The sequence below is a fragment of the Hyperoodon ampullatus genome (assembly GCF_949752795.1).
Source record: "Hyperoodon ampullatus genome assembly, chromosome: 3".
NCBI lineage: Eukaryota > Metazoa > Chordata > Mammalia > Artiodactyla > Ziphiidae > Hyperoodon > Hyperoodon ampullatus.
In genome coordinates this window covers 30847947-30862056 of record NC_136916.1, presented here as the reverse complement: position 1 = coordinate 30862056, position 14110 = coordinate 30847947, and the positions used below count along the sequence as shown (strand labels likewise).

Here is a 14110-nt window from a genome sequence, read left to right as displayed (position 1 = left end):
TACCTTATCTCCACGTTGTTGTCTACATTTGTTATTTGTTGTCTTTTTGATAATACAGTATTCTGGAAACTGTGACGTGATGTCTGATTGTTGTTTTGATTTGCATTTCCCCGATGATTAGTGATGTTGAGCATCTTTTCATGTGCCTGTTGATCCCCTGTATGTCTTTGGAAAGTTGTCTCTTCAGATCCTCTGCTCATTTTTTAACTGGGTGCTTTGTTCTTTTACTCTTGAGTTTTATGAGTTCCTGGTATATTTGGGGTATTAACCCTTTATCAGATATACAGTTTACAAATGTATTCTCCCTTTCAGTAGATGGCATTTTCGTTTTGTTGATAACATCCTTCCCTACGCAAAAGCTTTTTGGTTTAATGTAGTTCCATTTGTTTATTTTTGTTGTTGCTTCTCTTGCCATAGGAGATATATCCAAACAAATATTACTAAGACTGATGGCAAAGAGTGTACCACCTATGGTTTCTTCTAAAAAATTTATGGTTTCAATTCTTACATCTAAGTCTTTAATTCATTTTGAATTTATTTTTGTGCATGTTAAGGGAGACTTGTCCAGTTTGATTCTTTTGTAGGTAGCTTTCTAGTTTTCCCAGCACCATTTATTGAAGAGGCCGTCTTTTCCCCATCATATATTCTTGCCTCCTTTGACGTAGATAATTTGTTGGTTCATTTCTGGAATCTTGACTCTGTTACATTGATCTATTTGTCCATTTTTGTGCCAGTACTGTAGTGTTTTGATGACTGTAGCTTGGTAGTGTAATTTGATATCAGGAAACATTATGCCTCCAGCTTTGTTTTTCTTTTCAAAATTATTTTGGCTATTTGGGGTCTTTTGTGTGTTCATATAAATTTGAGAATTATTTGATCTAGTTCTGTGAAGCATGTCATAGATATTTTTATAAGGATTGTGTTGAATCTATAGATTGCTTTGGGTAGTGTGGAAATTTCAATATTAATTCTTCCAATCTGTGAACACAGTATATCCTTACATCTGTTTGTGTCTTCAATTCTTATGTCTGTTATAGTTTTCTTTTTTTTATTTTATTGAAATATCATTGATTTACAAGTTGTGTTAATTTCTGCCGGACAGCAATGTGACACAGTTATATATATATTATATATTTATAGATTCTTTTCCATTATGGTTTATCACAGGATATTTAATATAGTTCCCCATGCTATACAGTAGGAACTTGTTGTTCATCCATCCTATATCTACTAGTTTGCACCTGCTAACTCCAAACTCCCAATCCTTCCCTCCCCAACCCCGACAACCCCTTGGCAACCACAGGTCTTTTCTCTATGTCTGTGTGTCTGTTTCTGTTTCGTAGATATTTTCATTTGTGTCGTATTTTAGATTCCACATATACGTGATATCATTTGGTGTTTGTCTGACTTACTTCATTTAGTATGATAATCTCTAGGTCCATCCATGTTGCTGCAAATGGCATTATTTTATACTTTTTCATGGCTGAGTAATATTCCACTGTATATATACACCTCTTTATCCATTCCTCTGTCGATGGACATTTAGGTTGCTTCCATGTCTTGGCTATTGTAAATGGTGCTGCTGTGAACATAGGAGTGCATGTATCTTTTCGAATTACAGATTTGTCTGGGTATATGCCCAGGAGTGGGATTGCTGGATCATATGGCACCTCTATTTTTAGTTTTTTGAGGAACCTCCATACTGTTCTCCATAGTGGCTGCACCAGTTTGCGTTCCCTCCAGCAGTGTAGAAGGGTTCCCTTTTCTCCACACCCTTTCCAACATTTATTACTTGTAGACTTTTTAATGATGACCATTCTGACTGGTGTGTGGTGGTACCTCATTGTACTTTTGATTTGCATTTCTCTAATTAACAATGACGAGCATATTTTCACGTGCTTATTGGCCATCTGTACATCTTCTTTGGAGAAATGTCTTTAGGTCTTCTGCCCATTTTTCATTGGGTTGTTTGTTTTTTATTATTGAGTTATATGAGCTGTTTGTATATTTTGGAAATTAAGTCCTTGTTTGTTGCATCATTTGCAAATATTTTCCCAGTCTGTAGGTTGTCTTTTCATTTTGTTTATGATTTCCCTTGCTGTGTAAAAGCTTGCAAGTTTGATTAGGTCCCATTTGTTTATTTTTACTCTTATTTCTTTTACATTGGGAGACTGACCTAAGAAGACATTGTTATGATATATGTCAGAGAATGTTTTGCCTGCGCTCTCTTTTAGGAGGTTTATGGTGTCTTATAGTTAAATCTTTAAACTATTTTGAATTTATTTTTGTGTATGGTGTGAGGGTGTGTTTTAGCTTCATTGATTTACATGCAGCTGTCCAACTTTTCCAACACTGCTTGCTGAAGAGACTTTTTCCCCATTGTATATTTTTGACTCCTTTGGTGAAGATTAATTGTCCCTAGGTATGCAGGTTTATTTCTGGACTGTATTCTGTTCCATTGATCCATATGTCTGTAGGTTTGTAGTATTGTCTGAAGTCTGGGAGGGTTATGCCTCCTGCTTTGTTCTTTTTCCTCAGCATTACTTTGGCAATTCTGGGTCTTTTATGGATCCATATAAATTTTAGGATTATTTGTTCTAGTTCTGTGAAAAATGCCATGGGTAATTTGATAGGAATTGCATTAAATCTGTAGATTGCTTTGGGTAGTATGGCCATTTTAGCAGTATTAATTCTTCCATTCCAAGAGTATGGGTTATCTTTCCATTTATTTGAATCATCCTCAGTTTCCTTTGTTTTTTGTTTTGTTTTGTTTTGTTTTTTTAAAGAAGATATTGGGGGTAGGAGTTTATTAATTTATCTATTTATTTTTGCTGTGTTGGGTCTTCGTTTCTGTGCGAGGGCTTTCTCTAGTTGTGGCAAGCAGGGGCCACTCTTCATCGCGGTGCGCGGGCCTCTCACTATCGCGGCCTCTCTTGTTGCGGAAAACAGGCTCCAGACGCGCATGCTCAGTAGTTGTGGCTCACGGGCCCAGCTGCTCTGCGGTATGTGGAATCCTCCCAGACCAGGGCTCAAACTCGTGTCCCCTGCATAAGCAGGCAGATTCTCAACCACTGCACCACCAGGGAAGCCCCCCTCAGTTTCCTTTGTTAATGTTTTGTAGTTCTCAGCATATAAGTCTTTCACCTTCTTAGTGAGGTTTATTCCTAAGTAGTTTTTTTTTTTGATGCAATTTTAAAGGGAATTGTTTGTTTGTATTCCCTTTGTGATACTTCATTGTTAGTGTAAAGAAATGCAACTAATTTCTGTATGTTAATCTTGTATCCTGCTACCTTGCTGAATTCATTTATCAGTTCTAGTTGTTTTTTGTGTAGAGTCTTTAGGGTTTTCTATAAGTAGTATCATGTCATCTGTGTATAGTGACAATTTTACCTCTTTCCTACCAATTTGAATAGCTTTTATTTCATTTTCTTGTCTGATTGCTATAGCTAGGACTTCCAATACTATGTTGAAGGGAACTGGTGAGAGTGGACATCCTTATCTTCTTCCAGATTTTAGTGGGAAGGCTTTCAGTTTTTCACTACTATTATACTGGTATTATACTGGTATTATTATACTGGTAGTGGGTTTGTCATAAATAGCTTTTATTATGTTGCAATATGTTACCTGTATACCGACTCTTGTAAGTATTTTTGTCGTGAATGGATGTTGAATTTTATTGAATTATTTTTCTGCATCTATTGAGATGATTTTGTGTTTTTGTCTTTTCTTTTGTTGATGTCATGTATCACATTGATTGATTTGCATATGTTGAAACATCCTTGTGACTGGTATGAATCCAACTTGGTCATTGTGTATGATCTTTTTTATGTGTTGTTGGATTCGGTTTGCTAATGTTTTGTTGAGAATTTTTGCCTCTATATTCATCAAAGATATTGGCCTGTAATTTTCTTTCTTAGTAGTGTCTTTGGTTTTGGTATCAGGGTGATGGTGGCTTCATAGAATGTCTTTGAGAGTGTTCCTTCCTCTTCAGTCTTCTGGAAGAGTTGGAGTAGGATCACTACAAGTTATTCCTTGTATGTTTGGTAGAATTCACTTGTGAAACCATCTGGCCCTGAATTTTTTTATATAGGGAGGTTTTTTTATAACAGATTTGATTTCACTTCTAGTGGATTGGTTTGTTCAAGCTATCTATTTCTTTTTGATTCAGTTTTGGGGGACTGTATGTTTCTAGAAAGTTGTCCATTTCTTCTAGGTTGTCGAACTTGTTGGCATATAATTGTTCATAGTATTTTTATGGGTTTTTTTTTTGTATTTCTGTGATATCAGTTGTGATTTGTCATCTTTCATTTCTTATTTTATTTGGATCTTCTCTCTTTCTTTCTTGGTGAGCCTGCCCAGAGGTATTTCAATTTTGTTTACCATTTCAAAGAACCAGCTCTTCGTGTGTATTTTTTTGGGGTTTTTTTGTATTGTTTTCTAAATCTACATTTTATTTCCTCGCTGATCTTTATTATCTCCTTCCTTCTGCTGACTTTAGGTTTTGTTTGTTCTTCTTTCTAATTCTTTTAGGTGATGGATTAGGTTGTTTGAGATTTTTCTTGTTTCTTAAAGAAGACCTGTATTGGGGCTTCCCTGGTGGCGCAGTGGTTGAGAGTCCGCCTGCTGATGCAGGGGACAAGGGTTCGTGCCCCAGTCCGGGAGGATCCCACATGCCGCGGAGCGGCTGGGCCCGTGAGCCATGGCCACGGAGCCTGTGCGTCCAGAGCCTGTGCTCCGCAACGGGAGAGGCCACAACAGTGAGAAGCCTGCATACCACAAAAAAATAAAGAAAGAAAGAAAGAAAGAAGACCTGTATTGCTATGAACTTTCATCTAAGAATGGCTTTTGTTACATCCCATAGATTTTGTATAGTTGTGTTTTCATTGTCATTTGTCTCAAGGTATTTTTAAATTTCTCCTTTGATTTCATTGTTGACCCATTGGTTTTTTAGTAGCATGTTGTTTAGTTTCCTTGTAATTTTTTTTCTCGTTTCTTCTTCTGTGGTTGATCTCTCATTTCATACTGTTGTGATCAGAAAAGATGCTTGAGATAACTTCTTTAGTCTTAAATTTCTTGAGGCTTGGTTTGTGCCCTAGTATGTGGTCAGTCCTTGAGAAAGTTCCATGTACACCTGAGAAGAATGGGTATTCTGTCTTTTTTGGATGTAATGTCCTGAAAATATCAATTAAGTCTAACTGTTCTATTACATCATTTAGGATCTCTGTTGCCCTATTAATTTTCTGGCTGGAAGATCTGTCTTTTGATGAGAGTGGGATATTTAAAGTCTCCTACTACTATCTCGTTGAACATGGCAGCAGCTCTATAGGTTGCTGTTTTCTCCTCCAGTGGACCTGGGCCTGCACTCCAGCATCCATGTCTAAGGGACCTGCAGTTGGCATTGATCTTGGCACCACCTATTCTTGTGTGGGTGTCTTCCAGCATGGAAAGGTGGAAATAATTGCCAATGATCAGGAGAACCAAACTACCCCAAGCTATGTCACCTTTACTGATATCTAACGATTGATTGGTGATGCTGCAAGGAACCAAGGTGCAATGAATCACACCAACACAGTTTTTGATGCCAAACCCCTCATCGGACAAAGATTTGATGATGCTGTTGTCCAGTCTGATATGAAGCATTGGCCTTTCATGATGGTGAATGATGCAGGCAGGCCTAAGGTTCAAGTAGAATACAACGGAGAGACAAAAAGTTTTTATCCAGAGGAGGTGTCATCCATGGTTTTGACAAAGGTGAAGGAAATAGCAGAAGCTTACCTTGGGAATACTGTTACCGATGCTATTGTCACAGTACCTGCTTGCTTTAATGATTCTCAGCGTCAGGCCACCAAAGATGCTGGAACTATTGCTGGGCTCAATGTACTTCGAATCATCAACGAGCCAACTGCTGCTGCTATTGCCTATAGCTTAGACAAAAAGGTTGGAGCAGAAAGAAATGTGCTGATCTTCGATTTAGTTGGTGGCACTTTTGATGTGTCAATCCTCACTGTTAAGGATGGAATCTTTGAGGTCAAATCTACAGCTGGAGATACCCACTTAGGTGGAGAAGACTTTGACAACCGGATGGTCCACCATTTTATTGCAGAATTCAAGCACAAGCACAAGAAGGACATCAGTGAGAACAAGAGGGCTGTCCATTGCCTTCATACTGCTTGTGAGCATGCTAAGCACACTCTCTCTTCCAGCACCCAGGCCAGTATTGAGATTGATTCCCTCTATGAAGGAATTGACTTCTATACCTCAATTACCCATGCCTGATTTGAAGAACTGAATGCTGACCTGTTCCGTGGCACACTGGACCCTGTGGAGAAAGCCCTTCGGGATGCCAATCTAGACAAGTCTCAGATCCATGATATTGTCCTGGTGGGTGGTTCAACCCACATCCCCAAGATTCAGAAACTTCTACAGGACTTCTTCAACGGGAAAGAACTGAATAAGAGCATCAACCCTGATGAGGCTGTTGCTTATTGTGCAGCTGTCCAGGCAGCCATTTTATCTGGAGACAAATCTGAAAATGTTCAAGACTTCCTGCTGTTGGATGTCACACCTCTTTCCCTTGGAAATGAAACTGTTGGTGGAGTCGTGACTGTCCTCATCAAGCGCAACACCACCGTTCCCACCAAGCAGACGCAGACCTTCACAACCTACTCGGACAACCAGCCCAGTATACTCATTCAGGTTTATGAAGGTGAGCATGCCATGACCAAGGATAACAACCTGCTTGGCAAGTTTGAACTCACAGGCATACCTCCTGCCCCCCGTGGTGTTCCTCAGATTGAAGTCACTTTTGATATTGATGCCAATGGCATCCTCAAAGTCTCTGCTGTGGATAAGAGCACAGGAAAAGAGAACAAGACTACCAGCACTAATGACAAGGGCCGTTTGAGCAAGGAAGACATTGAACACATGGTTCAGGAAGCAGAGGAGTATAAAGCTGAAGATGAGAAGCAGCAGGATAAGGTGTCTTCAAAGAATTCTCTTGAATCCTATGCTTTCAACATGAAAGCTACTGTTGAGGATGAGAAACTTCAAGGCAAGATTAATGATGAGGACAAACAGAAGATTCTTGATAAGTGTAATGAAATAATCAACTGGCTTGATAAGAACCAGACTGCAGAGAAGGAAGAATTTGAACATCAGCAGAAGGAGCTGGAAAAAGTCTGCAACCCCATCATTACCAAGCTGTACCAGAGCGCAGGAGGCATGCCAGGAGGCATGCCAGGAAGAATGCCTGGGGGCTTCCCTGGTAGTGGAGCTCCTCCATCTGGTGGTGCCTCCTCTGGGCCCACCATTGAAGAGGTTGATTAAGCCAGCCTAGCATAGGTTTAGCATTGTTCCACACAACATTGAAGGATTTCTCCCTCTGTGTCTGTTAGTATTTGTTTTATATATTTGGGTGCTCCTATATTGGGTGCATATATGTTGACAAGTGTAATATTCTCTTCTTGTATGGGTCCTTTTATCATTTTATAGTGTCCTTCTTTATCTTTCTTTACAGTCTTTGTTTCAAAGTCTATTTTTTCTGATATAAATATTGTGATCCTGACTTTCTTGTCATTTCCATCTGCATGAAATATCTTCTTCCATGTCCTCAATTTCAATCTATGTGTGCCCTTTGCCCTAAAGTGGGTCTCTTGTAGTCGGCATGTTTTAGGCTCTTGTATTTTAATCTAACCTGCCACTCTGTGTCTTTTGATTGGAGCATTTAGTCCATTGACACATAGGTAATTATTGACAGACATGTATTTATTGCCATTTTAAATGCTGTTTTCCTGTTGATTTTATATTTTATTTGTCCTTTTGTGTTTTGATGGTTTTCTTTTGTATTATACTTACATTTTCTTCTTTTTGGTTTTTGTGACTCTACTTCTTGATTTCTGGTTACCCTGTTTTTCACGTGCGTTAACCCCTTCTTATATTTACTTGCCTTAGACTGGAGTCATATAGGTTCAAACATTTTCTAGGGAAAAAATCTACATTTCCTTCCTCTCCTTCCCCACATTTTGTGATTTAGATGTCCTCTTTTACATCTTCATGTTTATCCTTTTACTGTTCCTTGTGGTTATCATCACTTTCACAGAAAATTTTTCTTTTTTTTTTTTTAAATGTGTGTACTGGCTTATTTAAGTGATTTATTTTTCAATTGTAATTTTCTCTTTCATATAGATTCTTTCTACTTTTCTATTTAGAGAAGGCCTTTCAATATTTCCTTTAGGGTAGGTTTAGTATTGCTGTATTCTTTTAGCTTTTTTGCTTGTCTGAGAAGTTCTTTATCTCCTATTTGAAATGATAATCTTGCTGGGTAGAGTATCCTAGGTTGCAGATTTTTCCCTTTCAGGACTTTGATTATGAATATATCTTTCCACTCCCTCCCTGCCTGCAACGTTTCTGTAGAGAAATCAGATGATAGCCTTATGGGGGTTCCCCTGCAATTAACTCTTTGTCTTGCTGCCTTGAGAATCCTCTCTTTAATTTTACCATTTTTATTATAATATGTCTTGGTGTAGGTCTGTTTGGGTTCATCTTGTTTGGGTGCTTCCTGTACCTAGATATCTGTTCCCTTCTTTAGGTTAGGGAAGTTTTCATCCATAATTTCTTATAATACATTTTCAATCCCTTTTTCTCTATCTTCTCCTTCTGGGATCCCTATTATGCATAGATTGGCACACTTTATATTATCCCATAGGTCTCTTTTATTGCTTTCAATTTTTTTCATTAGGCTTTCTGTATGATGTCCTGATTGGGTGATTTCCATTATTCTATCTTGCAGATCACTTATTCATTCTTCTGCATTATTCATTCTATTATTCTTTGCCTTTAGCTCAGCTTTTGTTTCAGCGAATGAATTTTCTAATTTTTCTTGGTGGATCCTTATAGTTTCTAGTTCCTTTTGACAGTGATATGCATTTCTGCCCATAGCCTTTCTTAATTCCATCAGTATTTTCATTATCTCCTTTTTGAACTCAGTGTCTATTAGATTGAAGAAGTTGTTTTCATTCTGTGTTCTTTCAGGAGAATTCTCTTGATCTTTTCACTGGGAGTGGTTCTTCTGCTTCTTCATTTTACTTATATTTCTCTTGCTCTGTGAGTTTAGGAGAAACAGTTATCTACTGTGGTCTTGGAGGGGTGTTTTTATATGGGAACATCCCTGCATAACTTGTGTGGATTTAATATTTTTTGGTGCGAGGGCTGTTTTTAGTGTGGATGCCTGCCATGTCTTTCCTTAGTGTATGGTGGCCTTTGATAGGAGATGTGACTGCTGTTGTGGTGACCAGAGCCTGCACTGGGTATTGAGTGTGGCCTCCTCTTTGCTCTGTGGTTGTCACTGCCCTGTCAGGGGCAGGGTCTGCTCCCTAGTTGTTGGAGTAAAAGCCACCAGATCTGTTTCTGAGCTACGTTTCTGGGCTGCAGTGTGAGGTAGATGGGATTGGAGTTCTCCCACTGGGAGATGAGCCACTGACTATTCCTTTGCCAGAACTGTTCACTGGTGAGCATGCTCTGTTGTGTCACCTGTCATCTGTTGTGCGGGTTCACAAAGTACACTGTTGTTGGCACTGCCCTCGGTCCTGTCTCAACCTTGGAAACGCTAGCAATTGGCCCTGGTGTCCCTCAGGCATTGTTTTCACAAGGCCACCAGCACAGATCCACGGAAGTCAGGTACCAGGACCACATTAGTCACACATCCAGACCCACTGTGAGATCTATGGGGGCAACTCAGACCCTGGCCCAGCCCAGCACCCATGTGCAGGCACCCACGTTCATGCACCCACGTTCGTGCACCCACAAAGCCCACAGCTGCTTAGGCCAGACCCGTCCCAGCCACAGGAGCACCCGTCGTCCACTCGGATGTCCTGCAGGCGCTGAATTTACAAATCCAACAGCGGAGGTTTAAATCTGCAGCTGGTGCAGCTGCAGGGAGAGATTTCAGCCCTGCTTCCTTAGTCACGTGGCCCCTGGGGCTCAGCTGTGGTTTCAGCCCTGCCTCTGTGAGTGGCAACCCACTGGCACATACTCCCAGAGCCTGCTGAAGTGGCAGCTGGGCGCGAGATCCTGTGGACGCCTGAGCCCCCAGTAGTGGCTGGGGCATGCTCTCCCAGAGCCTGAAGAGGTGGGGGCCAGTGTGTGGAGAAAGAGACTGTAATGGCAGCCCCACCCCTCCCTTCATGCACCTCTTAACAATGGCACTTCACTTCCATGGAAGGTCCGGGCTTTTTCTGGGAACAGCCCCCTTTGGGGCTGTACCACATTCGGGCCCCTTCACGCTGTTTCCACAGCCAACCTCAGTCCTCTCCCTGGGTCTGTCCTCTAGACCCTGAGATCCAGCCCCCAGCCCCCGCCCCCACCAGTGGATGCGTGTCTCATACTGGGGTGTGCAGGGCAGTGGCAGGGACTGTCTTTGTGGATCTGTCTCTGTTGTGCCTGCCACAAACCAGCTGTTGCATTCTCCTCTGAGCCTCTTCTGCTCCCTTTCTGTCCCAGGTGGTCTCCCCACAGCTGAGAGGGTTTTCCAGGGTGCAGAAACATTTCCTCTCTTTCAACTCCCTACCAGGGGCACAGGTCCTGTCCCAGTACCTCTTTGTTTTTTTTTCTTCTTTCATTCTACCCTATTTCGTGGAAATGTTTCTTGTCCTTTCAGGTATTTGAGGTTTTCCGCTAGTGTTCAGTAGGTGTTCTGTGAGAATTGTTCCATTTGTCGAAGTATTTTTGATGTATTTGTGGGAGGACGTGAGTGCTACTTTCTTCTACTCCACCATCTTGATTTGATTCCCTAGTCTGTTATTTTTTTCTGAGTACAAGTCTTTTACCTCCTTAGTTAGTCTTATTCCCAGGTATTTTATTATTTTTGATGCTAATATAAATGAGATTGTTTTCTTTGTTTCAATTTCTGAAAGTTTGTTTTTAGTATGTAGAATTGCAACAGACTTCTGTTTAGTAATTTAGTATCCTGCAACTAAAGCAAATTCATTTATGAGTTCTAGAAGTATTTTGGTGGAATCTTAAAGATTTTTTTTTTTTTTGTATAGTATCATGCCATCTTCCATACAGTGACATTTTTAGGTCTTTTGTTCCAATTTGGGTTTCTTTTATTTTTATTTCTTGTCTACTTGGTGTGGCTAGGATTACCAATACTATGTTGATAAAATTGGCAAGTGTAGGTATCCTTCTCTTTTCCTGATCTTGGAGAAAAATGCTTTCAGCTTTTCACTGTTGAGTATGATGTTACCTGTGGGTTTATCATATATGGCCATTATTAAGATGATGTATGTTGTCTCTGTACCCACTTTATTGAGAACTTTTATCATAAATTGACGTTGAGTTTTTTCAAAAGCTTTTTCTGCATCTACTGAGATGAGCACATTATTTTTACTCAAGTGTGTACTGGCTTATTTAAGTGATTTATTTTTCAATTGTAATTTTCTCTTTCATATAGATTCTTTCTACTTTTCTATTTAGAGAAGGCCTTTCAATATTTCCTTTAGGGTAGGTTTAGTACTGCTGTATTCTTTTAGCTTTTCCTTGTCTGAGAAGTTCTTTATCTCCTATTCGAAATGATAATCTTGCTGGGTAGAGTATCCTATTAATATGGTGTATCATATAAATTGATTTTCCCTGAGATAAATCACACTTGATTATGGTATATGATCCTTTCATTGTATTCTTAAATTTGGTTGGAGCGTATTTACATCTCTGTTCATTAGTGATATTGGCCTGTAATTTATTTTTGTGATATCTTTGTCTAGTTTTCGTATCAAGGTAATGGTAGCCTCATGGAATGATTTCAGAAGAATTTCTTCCTCTGCAACTTTTAGGATTAGTTTGAGAGGATAGGTTTAACCTCTTCTAAATGTTTGGTAGAATTCATCTATGAAACTGTTTGCTTCTAGATTTTTGCTTTGGGGCTTTTAAAAAAAATTACTCATTCAATTTCATTACTAGTTATTGGTCTGTTCATATTTTCTGTTTCTTCCTGATTCAGTCTTAAGAGGTTGTATGTTTTTAGGAATTTCTGCGTTTCTCCTTGGTTGTCCATTTTATAGATGTATAAAGGTTCATAGTACTCTCTTATACTCCTTCCTATTTTTGTGGCATTATTTGGAACTTTTCCTTTTCTGATTTTCTTTTAACTGGGTTCTCTCTGCTCCTTTCTCTTTTTTTCCCCTTGCCTCTTTTATTTATTTATTTTTTTTTGACCTTCCTGTGCTGCCTTTTTTTTTTTTTTTTTGCAGTACGCGGGCCTCTCACTGTTGTGGCCTCTCCCGTTGCAGAGCACAGGCTCCGGACGCCCAGGCTCAACGGCCATGGCTCACGGGCCTAGCCACTCCATGGCATGTGGGATGGCTAGGACCGGGGCACGAACCTCTGTCCCCTGCATCAGCAGGCGGACTCTCAACCACTGTGCCACCAGGGAAGCCCCTTCCTGTGCTTTTTATATTTTATTTTATTTTTTAACATCTTTATTGGACCATAATTGCTTTACAGTGGTGTGTTAGTTTCTGCTTTATAACAAAGGGAATCAGCTATACATATACATATATCCCCATTTCTCCTCCCTCTTGCATCTCCCTCCCACCCTCCCTATCCCACCCCTCTAGGTGGTCACAAAGCACCAAGCTGATCTCCCAGTGCTATGGGGCATCTTCCCACTAGCTATCTATTTTGCATTTGGTAGTGTATATATGTCCATGCCACTCTCTTACTTCGTCCCAGCCTACCCTTCCCCCTCCCCATGTCCTCAAGTTCTCTACATCTACATCTTTATTCCTCTCCTGCCCCTAGGTTCTTCAGAACCACTTTTTTTTTTTGATTCAATATATATGTGTTAGCATACTGTATTTATTGTTCTCTTTCTGACTTACTTCACTCTGTATGACAGTCTCTAGGTCCATCCACCTCACTACAAATAACTCAATTTTGTTTCTTTTTATGGCTGAGTAATATTCCATTGTATATAGGTGCCACATCTTCTTTATCGATTCATCTGTCAATGGACACTTAGGTTGCTTCCATGTCCTGGCTATTGTAAATAGAGCTGCAATGAACATTGTGGTACATGACTCTTTTTGAATTATGGTTTTCTCAGGGTATATGCCCATTAGTGGAATTTCTGGGTAATATGGTAGTTCTATTTTTAGTTTTTTAAGGAACCTCCATACAGTTCTCCATAGTGGCTGTATCAATTTAAATTCCCACCAACAGTGCAAGAGGGTTCCCTTTTCTCCACACCCTCTCCAGCATTTATTGTTTGTAGATTTCTTGATGATGGCCATTCTGACTGGTATGAGATGATATCTCATTGTAGTTTTGATTTGCATTTCTCTAATGATTAGTGATGTTGAGCATCCTTTCATGTGTTCACTGGCAATCTGTATATCTTCGTTGGAGAAATGTGTATTTAGATCTTCTGCCTGTCTTTGGATTGGGTTGTTTCATTTTTTGATACTGAGCTGCATGAGTTGCTTGTAAATTTTGGAGATTAATCCTTTGTCCATTGATTCATTTGCAAATATTTTCTCCCATTCTGAGGGTTGTCTTTTTGTCTTGTTTATGGTTTCCTTTGCTGTGCAAAAGATTTTAAGTTTCATTAGGTCCCATTTGTTTATTTTTGTTTTTATTTCCATTTCTCTAGGAGGTGGGTCAAAAAGGATCTTGCTGTGATTTGTCATAGAGTGTTCTGCCTATGTTTTCCTCTAAGAGTTTTATAGAGTCTGGCCTTACATTTAGGTCTTTAATCTATTTTGAGTTTATTTTTGTGTATGGTGTTCTAATTTCATCCTTTTACATGTAGCTGTCCAGTTTTCCCAGCACCACTTATTGAAGAGACGGTCTTCTCTCCATTGTATATTCTTGCCTCCTTTATCAAAAATAAGGTGACCATATGTGCGTGGGTTTATCTCTGGGCTTTCTATCCTGTTCCATTGATCTATATTTCTGTTTTGGCGCCAATACCATACTGTCTTGGTTACTGTAGCTTTGTAGTTTAGTCTGAAGTCCAGGAGCCTCATTCCTCCAGCTCCATTTTTCTTTCTCAAGATTGCTTTTGCTATTCGGGTTCTTTTGTGTTTCCATACAAATTGTGAAATTTTTTGTTTTA

General features: G+C 39.6%; 1 protein-coding gene across 1 annotated transcript; it reads left to right on the top strand.

The window, feature by feature from the left end:
* Positions 1 to 5373: 5373 nt before the first annotated feature.
* Positions 5374 to 7326, top strand: LOC307049909 (heat shock cognate 71 kDa protein-like; the record flags this gene model as incomplete). The annotated part of the gene is given in 3 exon segments (XM_079699602.1): positions 5374 to 5514; positions 5518 to 6273; positions 6277 to 7326. Coding segments are annotated over 3 exon segments (1947 nt in total).
* Positions 7327 to 14110: the final 6784 nt, after the last annotated feature.